Below are 22,733 nucleotides of genomic sequence, written 5' to 3'. Positions count from 1 at the left end.
TTTTGCGGGAGATGGGGGAATTCCCCCAACTCCCGCAAAAGGAGGCAAAAGCCGCACGCTCTTTAAAGGGGCTCCCTGGCTTCTGCTGCCTTTTCTAGGAGGTGGGGGAATTCCCCCACCTCGAAGAAAAGCCAGCAGGAGCCGCTCACCCTTTGAAGAGCGCGCCGCTCTTGGGGGCTTTTCCCCGAGGAGGGAGAAGGGACTGACTGGCCATTTCAGTCCCTTTTCCCTCCTAGTCGAAAAGCCCGTAGGAGTCGCGCACAGCTCCTGTGAGCTTTTGGGGGAGGTGGGGGAATTCCGCCACCTCCTGCAAAAGCAGGGAGAAGGTCTTGGAGTAGCGCACAGGCTGCGTGCAGCCTGTCCGCTGCTCCCAGAGCTGCGGGGGGGAAATCATATTTTTTTCCTTGATTTCCCCCCCTGAAAAGTAGGTGCGTCCTATGGGCCGGTGCGTCCAATAGGGCGAAAAATACGGTAGTTGCTCTGCCCATCTTTGCCTCTGGACCTGCTCACCAACAGCCAGGAAATATAGCCTGTGGGCTGAAAATGGATTCCCACTCCTGTCCTAAATAGGCATTTCAAAACACATTTTGCTATATTTTGAGGCAAAAACTATTGCAAAATTTGGAGAAGTGCAGTCTGAAGGATAATTTCATTCCTGTCTGCACTTTAGAGCCGTGGATCAAGTCAAATTCCTCAGGCACTCCTCATTTAAAGGCATGTGCTTGGGCTGCAATCCTAAATATTTCAGCTACTTTTTAAATCCAGACAGGGAAGCTGTGTCTCCCCCCCCCCCCCCGTTATAACTGGATTTAAAAGACTAATAATTTATGTATCCTCTTATTTTTCCTCCCAATGTGCTCCCTTGGAAAGTGTGTCACCTGAATGAAAAATGTGTCAATTAAAAGCCAACCTCCACAAGTCTATTAAAGAGACAGAGTCCAGAGAATGTTCTGTGATTTTAATTAAAACAGAAATGTGAGTAATTGGTTTTGTTCTGCAAACCTTTATTAATATCTTAATGAATACTGCAGTGTTTGTAAGCTTCTTTCAAAAGCCCTGTTGTGCTATGTTTTGTGTCAGTTTCCAGCCCAGGTTTTGGAGACTGCTCAGTCCTTCTCCACAGGTTCAACTTTTCCTTCCAATGAAACATCCCCTCCAACATTTCTCCAATGAAAACAGGGATGTCCTATTTAATAATAATAATAATAATAATAATAATAATAATAATAATAATAATTTCATTATTTATTCCATGCCCATCTAATTGGGTTCCCCCAGTCACTCTGGGCAGTTTCCAACACATATAAAATAATAAAAAACATTAAACATTTTTTTAAAAAAACTTCCCTGTACAGGGATGTCTTCTAAAGGTTGTGCAGTTACTAGTCTCCTTGGTTTAGGGGTTGTGTTTTTGTTTTGTTTATTTATTTGCAGATTTATTTAAGAGTTTTGCAACAAAAAGTTATGAAAACACCAAGCGGTGCACAGTTAAATAAGATAAGACTACAAAATGCAACGGATTACAAGCCGTGTTAACAATGAAACTACTTCAGAGTATCAGAAGTAGATACCAAAAGTCACAGAGAGACAGAGGAGAAGACTCACTCTTCTTGTTGCTCTTGTGAAAAAGTTTATCCATCTAGGTAACCAAGACCCAGGTCTGAATTCGGACAGAGGTGCAACTTGATCATCAGTTAATCCAAGAATGCCTGTAGCTGCTCTGCCACAAGCCACTAAATCATTTTCCCAATAAAAGGTGTACAGTGGTACCTTGGTTCTCAAACTTAATCAATTCCGGAAGTCTGTTCCAAAACCAAAGCATTCGGAAACCAAGGTGCGCTTTCCAATAGAAAGTAATGCAAAACAGATTAATCTGTTCCAGACTTTTAAAAACAACCCCTAAAACAGCAATTTAACATGAATTTTATTATCTAACGAGACCATTGATCCATGAAATGAAAGCAATAATCAATGTACTGTACTATAAAATAAATAAGACAGAATTGTAGATGATAAAAATTAAAATTAATTTTTTTTATTACCTGCACTGATAGTCACTATTTGGATGGGGGGCTTTTATCCATTTCTGCAGTCACACAATCAGTCAATTAATCAGTAGCTGAACTGGGTTCCATACAGTCACAAAAACAAGTTAACCGAAAATGCCTCAAAAACAAAAACGCAAAATAAATAGCAAAAACAAAAGTGCCCAACTTAATCTGTTCTGGAAGTCCGTTTGACTTCCAAGATGTTCAGAAACCAAGGCGCAGCTTCTGATTGGTGCAGACGCCAACAGCCACATCGGACATTCAGCTTCTGAAAAACATTCGAAAACAGGAACACTTGCTTCCGGGTTTTTGGTGTTTGGGAACCAAGACGGTTGAGTATACCAAGGTGTTTGAGAACCAAGTACCATTGTAGTAGCAAATTATCAGTCACGATCACCAGCCAGTTGGTCCAGGGTGGGGATTTTTAGTAGTCATACCATCCAAAGCAGCGGTGTCCAAACTTTTTTTCAAAGAAGGCCAGATTTGATGAAGTGAAGGGCTGTGGGGGTCGACAAAATTGTTGACCTTTTTTTTAGGTTTGAGCTTTTTTTAGGGTTGAAGTTGTTGAGCTTCTTTTAGAATTGAAGTTGTTGAGGGTTTTTTAGAGTTTTACCCCAGGAAATAAACTGCCACGGGGGCCAGATTAAACTGATCAGTGGGCCGGATTAGGCCCCTGAAACGGACTTTGGACATGCCTGATCTAAAGAATCCATGTTTCTCCATGCATACATTGTTGTTGTTTAGTCGTCCGACTCTCAGTTTGGTTGAACTCATGTTAGTAGCTTAGAGAACACTGTCCAACCATCTCGTCCTCTGTCGTCCCCTTCTCCTTGTGCCCTCAGTCAGGATCTGTCCTTCCAGTGAGGGCTGATTTCCTTAAGAATGGATAGGTTTGATCTTCTTGCAGTCCATGGGACTCTCAAGAGTCTCCTCCAGCACCACCATTCAAAAGCATCAATTCTTCTGTATTTTAAAGGTTTTTGGTGCATCCCTATGCACCTTTGTTTAATGACCCCCACACCAGTGTATCCCCTCACCACAATGAGATAATAGGTGTCGCAAGATTTCTTTGATTTAACAAATGAACCTGCTCAGTTTTCTGCATCAAAGTACTGCAAATAATATAAAAAGGTAAAGGGACCCCTGACCATGAGGTCCAGTCGCGGACAACTCTGGGGTTGTGGCGCTCATCTCGCTTTATTGGCCGAGGGAGCCGGCGTACAGCTTCCGGGTCATGTGGCCAACATGACTAAGCCGCTTCTGGCAAACCAGAGCAGCGCATGGAAACGCTGTTTACCTTCCCGCCTGAGCGGTACCTATTTATCTACTTGCACTTTGATGTGCTTTCGAACTGCTAGGTTGGCAGGAGCAGGGACCAAGCAATGGGAGCTCACCCTGTCACGGGGATTCGAACCGCCAACCTTCCGATTGGCAAGCCCTAGGCTCCCATTGCAAATAATATAGTAATTTGTTTGTTTGTTTATTAAATAAGTAATCTATCATTGGAGCCTCATCCTGTTTTCAGTATATACTGTATATAACCCCACCACCACCAAACATCAGCCAGCTGTTGATGTTAGCAAACAAAGCAACTTGAACACCAAGCCAAATCCCCAAACAAGCATTTCAGAAAGAGCCTGAGCTAACACAAGATACTGAAACATGGCCTGGAGTTTAATAAACTTGAAGTCTAGGGAGTAAATTCCAGAGCTGAGAAAATGCTGCCCTCAACCTCAGTTATGTGCAATTCTAGAGGCTGTCAGTTCAAGCACAGTAGAAGCTTTCAGTGTCTGTACTTGAAAGAGACAGAGAGGAAGATTAAATGCTTGAAAGACAGAATTAGGGTGCATGCAGATGTACATGAGAACAAGAGTGCATGTAGATATTTTGGTTATGAAGTGAGCACTGTTTTCTCTGCCTTCTGTGAAAACATATGTGCAGTCTTTGGATCAGATCCTGATTTCCTATTCTGGTTTGCCCCCCTGCCTTTCCCCACTTCAAGCACTGTTTGTATATATCCTTCTGATTTTTAAATATTTTTATATTTATATTTTATATTTATAACCCCAGCCCTTCTGCTAAGATGCTCAGTGCACAACTATGTCTTTACAGTGAAATGGATTAGGCTGAGGGGATAGTGATGGTGACTTATCGAGTGAGCCTCACCTTACAATTGAACCAGGATTTGAACCTGACTTTCCCTTGACCAAAGCAAAAGAAAAAAATAAAATCTAACCACATAAATTATAGTCACAGCTGTGAATGCTTAAATTGCATTGAAACCACTAAGAAATAAGCAAGACACTTAACCTTTGTTGAATTCAGTGATTGTTCTTTGTCCTGGTTTGTTGCTTCAAGCAACAACAAAAAAGGAACCCTTTATCCTGAATAATTTAATCATTGTGACCTGCCACAGATACATTTTCAGTATAGTCCCAGCAGTGATGTCTCATTAATCATATATTTCTCAGTCATTTTTCTGAATGCTTCAGCTGATATTGTACCAAAAATGGACACTAGGGCCTGGAAGTTGGGGATTCATTTGTTAAAAGTGTGTTCAGTACTTTCAATTAAAGATAGATATCAGAATTCAGTTTCAGGAAAGAAATTGAGACTGACACTCAATATGTTTGACCTTGGAGAGAAGAATTGGGTTGCATTACGTGCTCAGGTTTCATATTCGTACACTATATTGGATGGTTGTACAGCTTAGAAATGAGGATTTAAAGAAGGATTATTAATGTAGTTGAATATGTCTTGCACTGTATGGCTTGTATTCATTCTTCCAATGTGTGACACAAAGCTTGCTACTTCCATGCAAAATTGCTTCCCTGAATGACCAGGCAGTGTTTAAGAAGGCTTAACGAACTGGAAAAGGCATGGCTCACAGCACCCGTGTCACAACCTATAATGTAAGGCGTCTCTCTTGGACGGACTAGAAGAGTCTCTTACCTACAGCATCCACAAAGCGAGGCTTCTATCCTTTTGCAAAACTTCATCAGGCAAGGAGTCTTTCACACAGCTACTCTGACAGCATCACCATTTGGTTTTCTGATAGATGCTTTGTTGTGCAAAAAATAAAAATACTTTTTTAAAAAATGGAAGGAGAATATATAATATAAAGCAAGTGTCCATCTTGCTGATGCGTCTTTCAGTTTGCTGCTGGTGTAGCATTTTCCTGCAACTCAATTATTCTGCAGCTAAGCAAAGCTGAGGAGAGTATGAAGTGCAGGTGTCTGTTTGCAATGAGGGAAACATTTGGGAAGGCCGAGCCAGGTGCCAGATATGATGTCTCCCTGCCTGACTGTCTGTCTCATTTGCATCCCACCTTTTCTTCAAAGTACTCAAAATGCCTTATGTGAGGAGTTATCCATTTCATCCTAATGCAGCCTTTTGAGCCTGAGAGACAGTTGAATCTGATTGCTTGATATACTTATTGAATTGGTTTTTGTAGGTTTTTACACCTGCCAATAATCCATCTTCATTCTTCTCACACCAATATTTCATTATTACTCAGACTTCATTGTAAAATGTCTCCCAGTGCTGGGAAGAGAAAAAAAAAGAAACACCTCATTCAGCCACCTCACATGTAATAGTGCTTCTTCTCTTTCCTTTCCTTCTTTTACAGTCACAGAATATGGTCATTTATGAGCTTACAGATGATGTGCTAACTCTGAGATTGTGTAATGTGGGTATCAGACCACAGCAGGGGTCTGTGGTTGGTTTGGGCCATGGGTAGGCAAACTAAGGCCTGGGGGCTGGATCCGGCCCAATCTCCTTCTAAATCTGGCCCGCAGATGGCCAGTGTGTTTTTACATGAGTAGAATGTGCTTTTATTTAAAATGATCTCTGGGTTATTTGTGGGGCATAGGAATTTGTTCATCCCCCCCCCCCAAAAAAAATAATCCGACCCCCCACAAGGTTTGAGGGGCAGTGGACTGGCCACCTGCTGAAAAAGTTTGCTGACCGCTGGTTTGGGCGCTCCTCATATAGCCTGATCATTATCATCCTTTTCATTTAAGAAGACTGGTCTTAATATTGCTCCCTGTTCTGTGCTGTCCTCTCCTGTTGTTTGAACTTTTGGAAGGTTTTAAAACCTGAAGCATAGCTCATGAGAATTAAACCAGGAAGTATTCCCCCTCCCCCCCGCATAATAACCCTACAAAAATGTAGGCCTTCCTTCCTTCCACTTCCCAATTCTTCAGGGATTTATTTCAAGGGCTTCAAACAGCTTCTGAACAAACTATTAAAAGCAGGGTTCAGAGAAAGCTAAGTGCACTTAAGCCCTATTGAAATCAATGGAACATTAGCACACCAGTTAGAGTGCTTATATTCAATTGATTTCATTTAATTTTGTCTGAATTGTGCCCTAAGGCTAGAATGATAGCTTTAAAGTACATGATACTGTTTCCCATGGTGCATTTCTTTTGCTCCACTGTCACCTCTGTTTAAACAGGTTTTGCATGTTTTTAAGGCATTGCAAGAACCTGGTTAACAATGATAATAGTGAGATGAAAGTTCATATGTGAGCGATCATGCCTCTGTCAATCCACATTCAATGCTCTGAAAGAAGTGGTTCTCTGTCTCTAGCCTTAGAAAGGTATTCTAATAACATGCACTTTACAGCCCAGTCTTAAGAGAAGCCAAAATGTTTGGACATTTCAGTCTCTGAGTTAGTAAGGATGAGTTTACAGGATTACTGGGCTATATAAATATGAATTTGTATAATTCAGATTTTAATGCCCAAGTGATGCAAGTCTAATATCTGAAGTGCCTCCTCACACATTTAGCTGCCTGGTTGCTAAGATCAGCAATTGAGGCCTTGTTGGCAGTGATACTGCCTTCCGTGGTTTGAGGGACAGTGGTACATGAGAGAGCCTCCTCTGTGGTGGCTCCCAGGCTGTGGAATAACCTCTCTGAGTTGCATCTTGGGCTACCATATAGTTTTTGACAATTTGCTAGGGCAGAAGGGGGTGTGTGTGCATTGGAAATATACCCTATCTAGTCCTATGCTTGTGTTCATTGAAGACAGTCTTACTCGTCTGCGAGTGATCACCAAAGAAGAAGAAGCTAATCTGAGTCCTCTAGTCAACAGATAGTTATAAAGTTATTTGATATTCAGTTCATTCAGACAATCATATCTTGCCTTCATAATCTAAGATATGAACAAGCCTTCTGTCTATGCATGCATCACCTTCTATTTTTTCCCCCTTTAGGCAAACCACAATTAAACCCACAAGTCTTCAACTAACATAGTTTTCCATTTTGTTCAAACCAGGAAACTATGGCTACCAGTTCCGAACAAGCCAGGATCTTCAGCCACAGTTTACTAGTTCAGATGTTATGGGGAACTATGGTAAATTAAAGGCTCCCAATTTTTAATCACAGTGAGAAGAGAGGAGGGAAGGGGCTTCCTAGGCAGATATAAAGCTGAGATATCTTCTGAACTAAACCATTTACAGTTGTTGCCACACAACCCCACCTGTAGTGGTTTTGAACACTGCAATGGAGATTAAGCAAAATATCTAATTAGTTGATCACCTCATCTCTTTCTTTCTTTTTTTAAAAAAGAGAAACAGCTGCAGAAATGTATCATAATGCTCAATATTGCTCCTACAGTGAGAGAACATTCTCCAGCCTGTGAAGGATACAGTAAAATGTCATTGGCTTACTTCATCACAATGTAATACCTACACAGGACGCTTGTAGAGAATGTAGTTCATTTGGTGAAAGATTTTACAGGGCTCGGGGATGGCCAAGCCAATTAATTCCCCACAATTTAGATTTAAAGCCCACAGTTGGTTTTGTTGAACCTCAGTACACTTTTTGGATGTCCTTTTCTTCTTACCGGGTCATAGCACTTAGCTGACTGCAAAAGCCAAAGCACAGTATGTTAAGTATTTCTGCTTCTTTGTTTCTCACCATTCCCATGTCAGTGATCTGATAAAAGTCCTTTGACATATATAATGAATGATTCCTTTTGTGCCCTTATCTCATTTGCCCTTTTCCTGTGCCTGCTCCTCTCCCTCAATTTTATTTCCCATCATGGCTCCAAGAATATAATTTAAAAGCTCTCCCTTGATCTTAAAAAAAAGTAAAGCAGATTAAATTATTTTTGAAAAGCATTCCAGCCTTGCTTTTCCTTCCCAGTCTGCAGCATCTCAAAAGTCAAGCTCTGAAACCGCTTCTGCATCCCCCCCCCCTTTTTTTTTTGCTCTGACAGATTATGCTGGTGTTTGAGGAACTGAAAATAAATGCAATGCCATAATGCATTTAACAATGGATTGCAAAATAGACAGCATGCCCAAACCAGCTTTAATGGAGTGGTGTTAAGTAGACCCCTGCCAAAAGTCACTATTTTCAAGGGCTTATTCTTCATGCTTTCAGAACTCTACAGCATGAGAGCACAATAGTGTGTTGCGCTTACACTCTGGTGGTGAAAATATGAGGTGACAGATTCTCAGTAAGCATAGGATATAGGCAGAATGTGACATATTTGAAGCAATGACCTGGATCAAAGGACCTGTGGAACTAGTTCCATGTGCCCAAGTGGGGTTTAGACAGCCCCCTGCCCCAAATTCCAGATGGCAAACCTCTTTTGAAACTGAGAGGACAGTCAAAAGTAGCTTGTGACATGGCACAGGAATCTTAAAAGCACCCAAGGGGAATCCCCAAGCTCTTTGGATTGTAGCCAACATTTTAGGCAATGTTACATGAGGAATGTGCCCAGGATTGTCTTGCACATAGGCTAAAAACCTCTGTAATGAGTCGTTTTTTGTTCTGTCCCATCCACTATGGGATGCGTAATATGCCTACCTAGTAAAACAAAAACAAAAAACCAGGAGTCACTTTTAAAATTATAATTTCATGTTCCCTTAAATCAGCTCTATCTAGGCCTATAAAAAGGCATTGATTTCCATTCTGACCTGTGTTAGTCATATGCAGCACTGTTCCATAATTATTTCTTATTCCACAACATTCATTTTAGTTCAAAGGTAATTCATTTCAATACAAAGGAAACACAATACAAATTTGGGATGGGGGGGCGGAATCACCACTTATCATCTGTGGACTGAAACAGACAAAGAAACAAACAACAACAACAACAACAACGGTGAATACTGATAGCATTTTCTGAATTGATTTCCATTCCAGACTTGGGATGAATGTTGGTAGTTCTGTGGGCCCTAGGGCTTCAGAGCAGAAGGAGCTAACAAAGAGTTACTTCTGCACCCTTCAGTGTGCTTTTCCTCCTCATGTTCTAATCTGCTTTGCACTTACTGCAATTCAGATCAAGACTGGTTTTTAAAAAAATGAAGTTAAGTTGATCGAATGGAATAAATTGTTTAAAATTGATTGATTAAATTTGATTTTCAAGTAATTAATTTGATTGTAAGTCGCTACCCCAAATCAACTGATGCAGTGATTATTTGGCAGTGATCGTGATTGCTCTTAAATGCAGTTACACAAAATCTGAATTTACTGACATTCCTAGCTCTATTCTCCTTTCCCCCCAAAAATCTACCGCAACACCCCCTTTATTGTTCCCTGTCATCAGCGCAAAGCAAAGACTCCATTGAACACCAAGCCACACGTCAGGCAACATGGTTCTTTCCTCTGGCTTTTTTTCCAAGGAACAGTTGCCCCTGGAGACTGAAATCGGGTAGAGAGCCACTGAGGAGAGGGGCTGCCTCATCCTTTCCCTTCCTTCCATGTGTCTTCTTAAAACCACCCCACTCCGCTGCTTTTCTCTTTTCCCGTGGGAGGAAAGATCTGAGGTCCCAGCAGGTGGGAAAGAACTGGGGAGAGGGTGATGTGATACCCTGTTTTCCCAAAAGCAAGACAGTGTCTTATATTAATTTTTGCTCCCAAAGATGCGCTAGGTCTTATTTTCAGGGGATGTCTTATTTATTGTCTAACTGTGAGTCAGCCAGACTCCGTCGGGGCAGAGCGAGCAGCAGGCGGCAGGTTGTCCCGGCGGCGGCGCGGGCTCTCTGATTTAAAGAGATCTCACACTGCCTGAACAGCTCCGGCTGCACTGCGGCCGATCAGTGAGCTGTGTGGTGGTGCCCGTCACTATGGTCCATAGGAGTCAGGCACCTTACAGTAGCTTTAGGGCCCTTATATTCCGGGGGGGCTTATGTTCGGGGGAGGCCTTATTATCGAGGAGGTCTTATTTTCCGGGGGATGCCTTATATTACAGCGAGAGGCAAAACTGGAAGTAGATCTTATTTTCGGGGGATGTCTTACTTTCGGGGAAAGACGGTAGGACAAGAAGAAGGAAGGAGAAGAATTGAGCAGCCCCTCTCCTAACTCATCCTTTGTTCCCAATTTCGGGCTACTTTAAAAAAGAAGCTAAAAGGAAAAGAATCACACCATCCAGCCTTTATAATACAGTATGAGTAATTGTTAGGCAGCGCCAAAAACAAGGCTCGCCCCTTGGAGAAAAGAGATATCATATAGCTGTATTAGCGTGAACGTACGTCCACATGCTTGTTCACTGACTTAATGTTTTCACTGTGCATTTTGCAGAGACGCAGGGATTTCCTCCAGCTGATGCTTGATGCCCGAAGCTCTGCTAATGACATCACCGCGGAACATTTTGACACGGTCAGCCAAGCCGATGTTTGCATTCAGGAAAATGAGACATCTGCCAGCAAAGCCCGGCCTCAGAAGCAAACTCCAAAAGCGTTGAGTGATGATGAAATAGCTGGCCAGGCCTCCTTATTCCTGATTGCTGGCTATGAAACCACCAACAGCGCCCTCTCCTTTGCCACTTACCTGTTGGCCACCCATCCTGAGTGCCAGGAAAAGCTGCTCCGAGAAGTGGACGAATTCTTTTCAAAACATGTAAGTAGGCCCCTTGCTTGATTTTTCTGGTTTCATATATAAGGGGTGGGGGTAGGGGTCTCTTCAGCCAAAGAGAGCAGAATGTACTTGACAGAGTCAACTGAAGCAGGTTATCTAAAACAGGAATTACTCATCAGTGTGACATTTAATATAATGCAAAGATTCACGTCAAAAATCAAACGCTGCTCAAAGCCGCCTGTCAGACCAGGGCTGGTATATTCCTTTTTCTTTGCATTTTTTTTTTTACATACCTCCCCACTCAACATCATCATCATCATCATCATCATCAACTTTATTGCACTAGCCAAAGGCCATGGCATCATTCACAATGGGAACAAAAAGAAAAGCAACAATAACCATAAAAACATCTGGCACTGCTGATACAATAAACCAAGATCACAAATTATTTGTTGCATACGATATAATAGCAAGGGATTCTCAGGTAGAATGTGCCAGCTTAAATGTCTGAATCACCTTTGCAATTGACCGCTATTTTATCTAGTTCTTTTCTCCTGATCTTCTTAGCTGCCAACGCATATAGTGCTATTTTATGTTACGAAGTCATCAGTATCACTCAGCAGCCATTTCACCCTTTCCACCCTGTTCTGAGTGTGTTCCAGAAATATTTACAAGCGCTGTGGGTAAAACCTCAGCGCCTAGGGCTTGCAGATCGCATGGTCGGCGGTTCGAATCCCCGCGGCGGGGTGAGCTCCCGTCTTTCAGTCCCAGCTCCTGCCCACCTAGCAGTTCGAAAGCACCCCTAAGTGCAAGTAGATAAATAGGTACCGCTTTATAGCGGGAAGGTAAACGGCGTTTCCGTGTGCTGCGCTGGTGCCGGCTCGCCAGAGCAGCTTCATCACGCTGGCCACGTGACCCGGAAGTGTCTCCGGACAGCGCTGGCCCCTGGCCTCTTAAGTGAGATGGGCGCACAACGCTAGAGTCAGACACAACTGGCCCGTACAGGCAGGGGTACCTTACCTTTACCTTTTAGTAGCATTCATTGTCATTAGGGAAGACTGTAGCATCCACCTTGCATTGGATCTAGGAAGAGCTGGGAAGGACGCCTGTCTTAAACTCAAGAGGGATGTACTAATATTCTTAGTCTCAGCCAGCTTCCTATGTTCCTATTGTTCTGGCAATCACTAAAGCAGGGTACTCCATGCTTGTTTCTCTCTGGATTGTCAGAGATTCCTGTATAGGAATCTCTCCATTATCTCAATATAGAATTCTGTATTACATTTAATGGAATTTGAATAAATACGTAATCAGTGATAGCCAAGGAACCCTCAGAACCCTCCCACATCAGCTTTGAGTGTGTCTTGTTAGACCTGTTCTGGTCCCTCCCCTTCACCTATAATCCCCGCTCTCTCCCATCCTTTCTCCCTCCCATCTTCCCCACTGCAGTGTGGATCTATTTGTAATAAATATGAGCTCCTTGGTTCTGAAGATTCGGATGTGGCATGAATAATTAAAACGGCAAATCAGTGACATCGGAGACAGCGGTCAGATTTGCAAAGGTTTACTGATTCTTAGTAAATGGCATTGCTTATTGAAAATATCAAAGTACCAAAACTCAAATGGCACTTGAATGAAGTGCAACGCAATATGCACGGGAAAGGTAGCAGTTGTACTTGCAAGACGTATCAGTAAGTTGGGCATATTAATTAGTCTACTGGTCTTTTATAAGCCTTTCAAGAGTGTGCAGTCTAGAGTAGGGGTGGGGAATCATTTTGAGCCCAAGGGCCACACTCTCTTCTGGCAGCCTTCAGGGGGCCGCATACCAATGATGGGCAGGGCTAGGAGAAAACATGTGAATTTTACCTTTATACAGTAGTCCAGGAGTCAGCAAACTTTTTCAGCAGGGGGCTGGTCCCCTGTCCCTCGGACCTTGTGGAGGGCCGGACTATATTTTGAAGAGAAAACAACAACAGTGAATTCCTATGCCCCACAAATAACCCAGAGATGCATTTTAAATAAAAGGGCACATTCTACTCATGTAAAAATATGCTGATTCCCGGGCTGTTTGTGGGCCGGATTTAGAAGGCGATTGGGCCGGATCCGGCCCCTGGGCCTTAGTTTGCTACCCATGCAGTAGTCTATAGTTTCTTCTTCATATGCACACAAACTTCTCTGTCCTTCATCCAAGCAAGCAAGAAGCATTATCAGTATTCAAGAAGACGTTTCATCCAGGCAACCCCCCCCCCAAAAAAAAAACCCACAAAGAGAGTGCAAAACAGGAGCAGCAGAGCGTATGCTCCTGCACACATGGGCAGGTGGGAGGGAGCCTGCTGCACCCCTGGGATAGGCCTAACTTGGGGTGGAGCTGTGGCCGGGCACAAGAAAACTGCCTCCATGTGCACTGCAGCCCAGCTGAGGAGAGTGTGTGGCAACATTGCTGCTGACTCTTTCCTCTCTGCCCCGTGTCAGAGAGACATCCTGGTACTAAAATGGTAGCTTTCACAACACCTGAGGGCCACAAGCTATCTTAATGTGCACAAACCAGGTTGTGTGGTTCACACAGCTCTGTCCTCTGAGAGAAAGGATTGGCTGGGTGGCTCATGAGGAATGACAGGGAGCGTCTGCCACCCACCATATGCCCAGCATCTGTGGCCTTATTCTTCCTGAGGGTGGCGTCAGTCCTGAGTACAACACAGGTATTGATTCCCAGAATAAATTCCTTAAAGAAGAGTTCTTTCCCATCCACAGAGTTTCCAGACAACTTGCGAGAGGCAGAAGGATTTATTTTGGTGCATCTGCTCACGTAATCAAATACTTTATATTTTAAACTGTTTTTATGGAATCAATCCCCTTAGCCCCAGACGCTGCTTTCTCTGAGCATTAGAGAAAATGGAAGTGATAGTTGCAGAGACACTGCTGTCAAGGAACTACCCACAACAATTTGCATGTATTTGGTGCCTTTCATGCAGTCTCTCAAGGCACTTTACACTCAGAAGCTGGCAACTACAGATGCTAAGCTTTGCCGAGCAAATATGCTGACGGAGAAAGCTTGCATTTATCAAGAGAGACTGCAGCGTAAATAGACTTTGGAAGAATAATTCCACAGGTGAAAGATGCTATTGCACATGAATCCTATGTGCCCACGCGCACATACTGAAAACAAGCACTGCCAATGGAAATCATTTTGCTGTCAATGCTGTCAAAAAGCAAAATAAAGACTAAGGCACTTTGATTTCTCTATTTGTGCAGAGGAAGTACACTTCAGAGCTGCTGGTATCTGTAAGAAGTTCTGTGACTTAAAAACAAAATAATCCTTTTACGGGATGGATAAATAAATGCTGATCTCTCCTTTCCTAGTGAGATCACTGGATAGCAGCATTTAAATATTTGTCTGCATCACATGGAAAGTTTACATTTCAAGGTGAAGACAGCTGGAACAGGAGAAGAAAAATATCTAGCCCTAGTAACCCTCTAGTCTTATCGGCAGTAGGGAAGTATATTCTGTCTGTTGAGATGAATAGAAGCCTCAAAAGATCGTTTTTGACTGACAGATATTCCTAGTATCACCTTCTCTTCACCTTGCACAGTTGCTGTAGTATTTTCTCTTTCCAGTACTATCCAAATACATTCCCTCCCATTCCTCAGAGCTAGGAAACAAGAGGCGCCTATGAAATTGGTAATGCTGCTTTCAATAAAATGTATGCTCATTATCAAAGAAATTGAGACAGGGAGAGTATTGCTAAATACACATTAGTAGACTGATTCTATGCATATTTCTGCAGAAGTATATCTCACTGTTTTCAATGGTACTTAGTTTTCTTCAACAGCAGTACAATTATCTCAGATGTTTAGGAAAATATATATTTTATAAACTGGGATATTGTATTCCCTCCTTTTTTAAATGAGCAAATGTCTTTTTTTTCCAGACATGTTCGGTTGTCAAGGGAATCTTAGGCTACGTGAATTAAAATTTTAAACTTTCCTGATGGTACAGAACAACTTTTGAGTCACCCATTTTAGTATGATAAATACTAATGTCCTGTTTTCAGATTTTTGTAGTAGTCATGGTTCTTCAGTTTTCCAAGTCATGTAGACTCATGATAACTCATTGTTGATACCCAAATGAGTTAGTGAGCAAATTAATCTGCCAGCCAGAACCAAGCATTTTGACTTAAATGGTATAGCATTAAAGAACCAATCATTCTCTGGCAAGAGAACTCAGTAGGATTGCGCAACACTAACTGGCATAAACATTGGAAAGGATGGAGCATGTTGTACAAGGTGACTGCTTACTTTGAATATTATTCTTCATGTAAGAGAATTCCCTCCCCCCCATCACCACCACAGCCCCATTAATCATCCAGTTCCTTGGGGAGGAAGAGTGTTCTTCAGCTGTGGCAGTGCAGTCTGTTTTGTGTATTACCATCAATTCCTCTTATTTTAAGATGTCATCTTATAGGTATCAGGAAAAGATGGAGTAAAAAACCATTACAAGTAGCTCCTTTCCTGGCAAACATACTCATGGGCATTTGAGACTTAAGAAAAACAGGTGTCTTCTCTTGAGTTGACTTCTTCTTCTTCTTTTTTTTTTTAAACGGATGATAACACATTCCTCCATTCATGTGTGTATGAGAGTATGCAAGAGTAAGAAAAGAAAGTAACTCTATAACCTAAAAAACCAACTGCTAAATTATGCACATTCTACTTCTAAGATCTGAATGCTGATGAGTTGAGAATGCTTGTCTAATTTATTAAGAAATATTAAATCCCCAGGAGCGATCGGTGATGGAATTAAACTCCTATTTAATGTTGTTGTAGCTTAAAAGATGATCTGAGTTGTTATGAGTGTTGGGTCAGAATGGAATTTTACCTCCAGGAATGTACATAAATTAGGGGAGCATTAATGGAAATCAACCAATCCCATTTATTTGTCCATAATTGTGCAGAATGGAAACTGAATGACCAGATGCCAGAAAGCTTGATAGCTCATTTACATTTGATGGTTATGTAAAGCATAACTTCACCTTTAGTGAAGTGAATTTCTTTTTCTTTCCATTTTCTTCTGTGCCCCATCCTCTCTGGCTGATGATGCTGACATACTTGAATTGTGAGTGTGTGTCTTAATAGTTTTATCCATCCAATAATACAAAGCAGCAGGAAACATTTGTAATGCATGTTCCATCTAAAACGCTGCATACAGAAAATAATTATGGTTCAGTGTTGGGGGTTTCTTTTTATTTGGGAAAGATGTAATTTGCATGTGGATACCTCAAATCCAAAAGGATTATGAACCATTAGAAAAGGGATTGAAAATAAAACTGCCAATGCCATTATGCCCATTGTGACATTCTACAAGTCTGTAATATTACGCCTATTGTTACTTAACAGAAATCTATGGTGTGACCACACTTGGCATATTGTGTGTAGTTCTAGTTGTGCAACATCAAAAAGGCTATTGTAGAACTGTGAAAAGTGCAGAGAAGGGAAATCAAAATTATCATACGGGCTAGGTAGGAAACCCCCCTATGAGTTTGACTTTTGAAGAAAGGCAAGAAATGTTTATACGCCATGATAGAACTGTATAAAATTATGTGCTTTGTGGGGGGAAATAGATGGATATGTTTTTCTCTCATTCTGATAATACTAGAACCTGGGGTCATTCAAAAGAAGTACTTTAGGACGGACAAAATGAAGTATTTAGTTACACAGTACACAGTAAAACTATGGAATTTGCTCGCACAAGGTTTAGAGTTGGGCATCAATATAACAGAGATGCCAACTTGAATAAAATAGGGGGGACAGGTAAGTCCCACCCCACATAATCACAAGATGTGGCATACACACATCTTTTGAATGGTAATGCCCATCAACTTAGGAAAGCAGCCCCCTCAAACATTTTATTGGAGGGCCGTAGGGACCTCAGTCCCCTGGGAGTTGACTCCTATGAACACGGATAACTAAGAGGCGTTTATACAGATTTATGGAGGAAGAGACTGCTAGTCATGGTAATTGTCTACTACTTCCAGGATTCGAGACAGAATGCTCTTGACTACTAGTTGCTGGTGAACAACACAGGTCTCAATACCTGTATTCCACTATTTATAGCCCTTCAGTGTGAGAACTGTTCACTTAGTCCTACTGTCTGCTTCCCATTATTTTGATAGTTACTGATCCCAGGACTGCTACGTTTACTTATGAATCGTTAGTGAGGGAACTGTTTGAAAGTCTAAGTGCACAGTGTCTGCTGGATCATCCTATCTCAGGCAGATGAGGGCTTGGTGGTGTTGCTGCCACTAGGTTGGCAGGACCTGTGAGAGGACCTTCTCAGTCTTGGTTCCCTGTTTGTGGTATGCCCTCCTTGGTAAGGTGCATCAGTCTCTCTCATTGACTTCCAGGATTAATTTAAAAACATTCCTGTTCACACAGGCATTTAACGACCGAAAGATACTGTCCCTGGCAAGCCTGAAACCATTGGCTGACACATATGGCTGTTTTTAACACTTTTAAGAAAGTTTTTAACTGCCCTGGGCTGCTTTGGGAGCAAGTTTGGGATTTAAATAAAATAGTAATAATAATAGCATCTATTCATGTGCTTATTGACACTCTCAAAGAATTCGAAATGCAACACCTACCCTTTCAGAAGCCATAGTAGTTCTCCTTCATCAAAACTTGTCCTTGAAAGATATATTCATACATACTGTTCACATGGTGACTATAGCACATGGAAACCAACAACATCTGGGGTGGCATAAGTTAGCCACCCCAACCCATTTGCTATAGAAGCTAAATTATTTTTTTTCCAGTTGGATCCTTCTGTATAAATGATCTGCTGTGTGATAAAGATGGTCTGCAAGCAGGAGGCATGCTTCTAATAGCTTGATTTAAGTAAATGGTGTAGTTAATCTTAGGGTGTTATTCCAACTCAGTGGGGATTTAGTCCTATGGTTACTCCAGAGCAATGTAAAAGCCTGTGTTGAAATATGTTAACATTATGGTGGGTTCCAAGGAGAGTGTTTCTTTTTTTAGAAGAGCTACTGCTGAATAAAAGATTAATTTTGTTTTCTCCTCCTTGATGTGAGAGAATAACTATATAAGATGGATTTGGTAAACGTACTTCTTTTGACTCGATACTTTTCTCGTCTCTAATTAGCAAACTCAAGCTTGCTTCTTTGGCAGATCGTAGCTGTGTGGAAAGGGTGGGGGGGAGGAAGAATGTTAAAAACAAAAACCTGTAGAGCTGGAATAATTAGGCAATTGATCATGGGGGTAATTGGACTTCTACAAAGCAACATTGTTTTCCACATGTTTTTATTTCTCCTCAATGGGAGTGGAAAACACAGCTGCATTGATCAGGAGGAACCTCTGGTGTTTTCTACAGTATCCAGTAGCCCTGTTCCAAGTGAATAGATTGTGAATAGAGTCAACATCACCTTTCATTTCTGTGCAGTCTGCTATATGGGTCCTGTGCCTGTGCAGATCAACATTTGGATCTCCACATAGCACATACTATAGAACTTGCTCTCACAAGGCACAGTGACAGTCACCAACTTGGATGGCTTTAAAAGAGGCTTAGATAAATTCTTGGAAGACGAGGCTTTCAGCTGGCTACTAACCACAATGGCGATGTTCTACCTCCACTGTCAGAAGCATCATGCTTCTGAATGCCAGTTGCTGGGAAATACAGACGGAAAGACTGCTGTTGTGCTCATGTCTAGTTTGCAGGCTTCCCACAGGCACCTGCTGGCCACTGTGAGAACAGGATGCTGGGCTAGATGAGCCTAATTCAGCTTAGGCTCATCTTTATTTTCTAGAGCTGGGCTAGGTAACCAGTGGCCTTCTAGATGTTGTAGGGCTCAGCTCCCAACCGCCCAACCCCAACTCCAGTGATGATGGAAGCTGTAGACCAGCAGTATCTGGAGGGCCACAGGATCCCCCATCACTGTTCTAGATATTTGTTGGGAGGCCTGTTCCGAGACCTCAGGGCATACGCTTGAATAAGTTTATCATCCTGCCCACAGCAATTTACAATAAAGCAGTAAAAATCCAATAATTTACACAATCTATTTAAAATATATTAATTAGAATGGCAGAAAGCAGCATCATGAGCTTACTAAGACCGACATTAAAATGCCCAAGTAAAGAGTTTATTTGCCTTAGAGCAGAAAAGTAGAAGGGTTGTGCCAGATGGCTGTTGTGGTTGCTCGAGAGTAACCAGGCAGGACTCCAACCTGTCTTTCACAGGCTTTATTTTGGTGCAAACTATTTACAGTGAAGAGCCCCAAAGCTCATGTCTGGCTCAATCGCTAGCAGAATCCGGGAGTGGTCGTCTTTTGGACCTCCCCCAACATAAGAGTTTCGTTACCCCCAGCCTTCTCCTCCCCTCTTTGCGCCTTAGACTACTGCGCAGGATGGGTGATGGCAAGGGTGTGTTTCCCTCCTGCCCGGCTTGCCCAGGAGCGGTGTTAAGGCTCCTACCAGCATCCTCTGGTTCTTGCACCTCTTCCCCACTAGAGGTGGGGCTTTCCTCCTCCCCGGAAGAGGAACTGCTTCGCAAGATTTTTGGAGGCTCCCTGTAAAACAACTGGCCTTCTATTTCTCGCCTCTGAGACAATGGCAGTTCCCTGACAGGTTGTTATAGGTGAGCCTTGCTGGGGACAGATATAGAATGCCATCCCTGAAAAATTTCCTTTTTCTGACACCATTTGCCTCACCTGTGTAGCTAGGACACACAGAGAAGGCCTCCTTGGGTGACCTCAGTGTTTGGGCAAGTTTTTTTTTTTTTAAATAGTTTTTATTAAGGTGTTTTTTTTGTGCTACAAAGCAAACAGATAAACAGGAAAAGGTGCATCTATTGTCTCCACTTTGGATTCATAGTGTTTTTCACAGTTTGTTTACATTTGGTGAGAGACACTTTTGCCATAGACCTCTTGCAGTTGGAGGGGGGAGAGAGATGGAGATATTGTTATTTCGTTCTATTGCCTCTTATTAGTGTAGGGTGTGTGTGTCAGCATCACATGGGTAGGTCCTTTGTTTGTTTGTTTGTTTGTTTGTTTATTTATTTATTTATTTATTTATTTATTTATTTTTATTGATGTTGCGAGAGGTTAGGGCTTCCTGAGCTTGGTTGGTTGTGTTCAGCTGATTGCAGTGTGACTTATTTGTGTGAGGGGGAGTGAGCTAGGTTGTTGGGTCAGGTCCTTTGTATTGATTTGTATGCTGTTGGAGGGGATAGGTCTGCATATGTAATAAAGGGGAGCCACACTGGGGTGAAGGAGTCTTATATACAGCATGTCCCCATGCTAGTTTGAGTTTGCGGGTTAACTTTGGGGTGGCAAGTTCATTTAGAAGTAGGCAGTCTAGATTTTTATTCACCACTATAAGTATGCCGCTGTGTTCCAAAAGAACGATTGCTAGGAGGTAGCACACACCTAGCTGAGATTCTTAAGTTAATTTCTTAAACTTCAGAAGGGCCCAGAGCGCTGCCCTTCCGAAAGATTAAAAGCCAAAAAGAATTAATAATCATCTTAGTTCTTCATGCTGCACCAATTTTTGTTAAGGATAAGAGTGAGCACTTGCTGGTAGGTGAGACCCAAACTAAGTCTGTTGGCTGATATGTGACTTCTTTATATCCATGTGAGCAGATTGCCCGCATAAATGTTTTCACAAATAAATATTTCCATTGATTTGAAATGCTGAACATGGAGCAGTAATTCCCTTTTTGTCTTTTCCAAGTTCCAGTGATCTTACCATTTTCTGCAGAAAATATGTTTCCCTTGATTTGGCTAGCCTCACTTTGAAAGGTTTGCGTGGAGAGGAGCCCTTCTTTGTTATGGAAACAATATTTTTTTTATCACACTTCTTCATCTTCTCCTTTCTCCAAAATGAATAGCTTACTAATGTGTGATGATAATTGTGCAGAAAGCCTGTTACAGTCACACTACAGTGTCACTACAAACTGACTAGGAAATTGGTGCCTTGAGTCTGAAATTACATGTTGCATTTACTAGGCATCATTTCAGATTAATTCTACCTGTATCATGGGCAGCTCAAGGTGCTACATTGGTGAGTCAGGGAATGGAGCCTTCCACACCTTAGAAGCTGAGACAGAAAATACAATTAAGGAACAAGTTAAAAATAATAATGATGAAACAACCAAGAAGCAGTCTTTGAGCTTTGAATTTAGATGTGTAATCTGATGCTAGTGTCACTGTGGCATAGGGCTTATGTGCATTTTGTATCACAGTAATTTTCAGGATGTGTGGGAAGATGATGTAAGGGATCTAAATAACCCAGACACTGTATATCTATGGGAGAAGCCAAGATCTGTTTGTTGGACTACTTAGATGTGCAGGGCCTGCAGCTGATAGAGTGGGTTCCCAAACAATCTCTTTACTCTCCAGTGACTGTGGTCCACATTGCATAACACACTAAGTCAAACCACGGCTTAGTACAAACACGCAAGATTGTAGGCTCCCAGAGAGGAGTTCCTAGCTGCTTCTCTCCTCCCCGCTTGTTTTGCTGATGTGTCCATGCTGAGCTAAGCCAAGCTATAGCTTTAGTGTGTTGTCTGAATTATGTCTCTGTAGCAATACAGCTCTTGGAAGTACTGTCAGGGCGGTCTACATTTTAAAAAAACTACCCTGCTTAAATCACCAAGAACTACTTTGCAACAGAGTCATTGGAAACTTAAGAGAAAGATGGGATGTGTTTGAGAGTTTCCCTGAAAAAGAGCCTCATATGAAATACATTGATCCTAATAAAGTACACTTCTGTGCATCTAAAGGTTTTCTCTCCTCTTTTTCCAGAGAAAAGAAGGTACTTTTCCTCCTACAGGTGATAAGAATTACATTTTCACCTCTTTTCTTAAATCCTGCCATTTTGATTGGATTCTAATTGCATGTTTCCAACCTTTAAGTATCAGTTCTAAACTGTAAGGCATTTCCCACACACTTTTCTAATGCTTAGCATGTTTCTCCATGAATAGTAAGTTGGATGTAGTTCAAGAGCAGATGATGGGGTCCTGGCTGTTTTCACAGAGGTTGCCTTCAGAGAAAGACGTTTACCTTTTGGCAAAGCAGTAATTACCCCTTCATGGTCCACAGACAGGACCTGATTATTCATGAGGATTTGTTTATCTGTTGCTTCAGTCTGATGATAACATTGTCAAGGACTCCCCCTGCCCCAGTGAGTAAACTGTAAGGCTGCAGCCCTAGGCACTCTTAGTGAGCAAGAAGCATCATTGAACATAGTGGAATTTACTTCCAGGTAAAGGTGCATAGGATTGCACTGTATGTAAGATAAGACACACACACCAAAGAGAAAAGTGCGGGTCCCAAAACTAAAGAAATCAATAAACAGATAAAAGTCATGGGCTATCAAATATATCAAATAGAATATGAAATCAACGTATTTGATTATATCTTCTAGAAAGTACAATATATAAAATAGCTTTTTAGAATTACCAGTATAATATTAAATACTGCAGGAGTCCTTAGTTTATAATTTAGAAGACTTGCTCCAAGCCTAGTGGCTGCTTATTCTATGTACTCTCAGCTGAGTTTAGGGTGGTTTATTTTCTTTCCAACTGATGCTTACTCATAAGATTCTGCGTTCAGTCTCCAGTGTAAATGTCTTATGGTAATACGGTCCAATGTGGTCCGCTGCTTTGAAAGGGGCTTCTTAATCATCCTTAATATCACTAACAGTAGAACGACACCTGAATAATGCAACTAATGAAATATTAACCTTAAGTAACTTCCAAGCTTAAAAGTGCTTCACCACTTAATGCGAATTGTATTCAGTGTAACATATACAGTGGTACCTCAGGTTACATACGCTTCAGGTTACATTTGCTTCAGGTCACAGACTCCGCTAATC

At 41.8% G+C, this 22,733-nt stretch overlaps 1 protein-coding gene across 3 annotated transcripts in view; it reads left to right on the top strand.

Annotated features, from left to right (window-relative positions):
* Positions 1 to 22,733, top strand: part of TBXAS1 (thromboxane A synthase 1) — a 210,556-nt gene that overhangs the window by 139,200 nt on the left and 48,623 nt on the right. For all 3 annotated transcript variants that reach the window (XM_083401502.1, XM_083401503.1, XM_083401504.1), the window contains exon 10: positions 10,581 to 10,898. In XM_083401502.1, the coding sequence (XP_083257628.1) occupies positions 10,581 to 10,898 (318 nt within the window). The remainder of the gene's footprint in view (positions 1 to 10,580; positions 10,899 to 22,733) is intronic.

This window comes from Podarcis tiliguerta (assembly GCF_965153285.1).
Source record: "Podarcis tiliguerta genome assembly, chromosome: 10".
NCBI classification, from domain to species: Eukaryota; Metazoa; Chordata; class Lepidosauria; order Squamata; family Lacertidae; genus Podarcis; species Podarcis tiliguerta.
The sequence above is the reverse complement of the archived record's forward strand: the minus strand, read 5'-3'. Positions and strand labels throughout refer to the sequence as shown.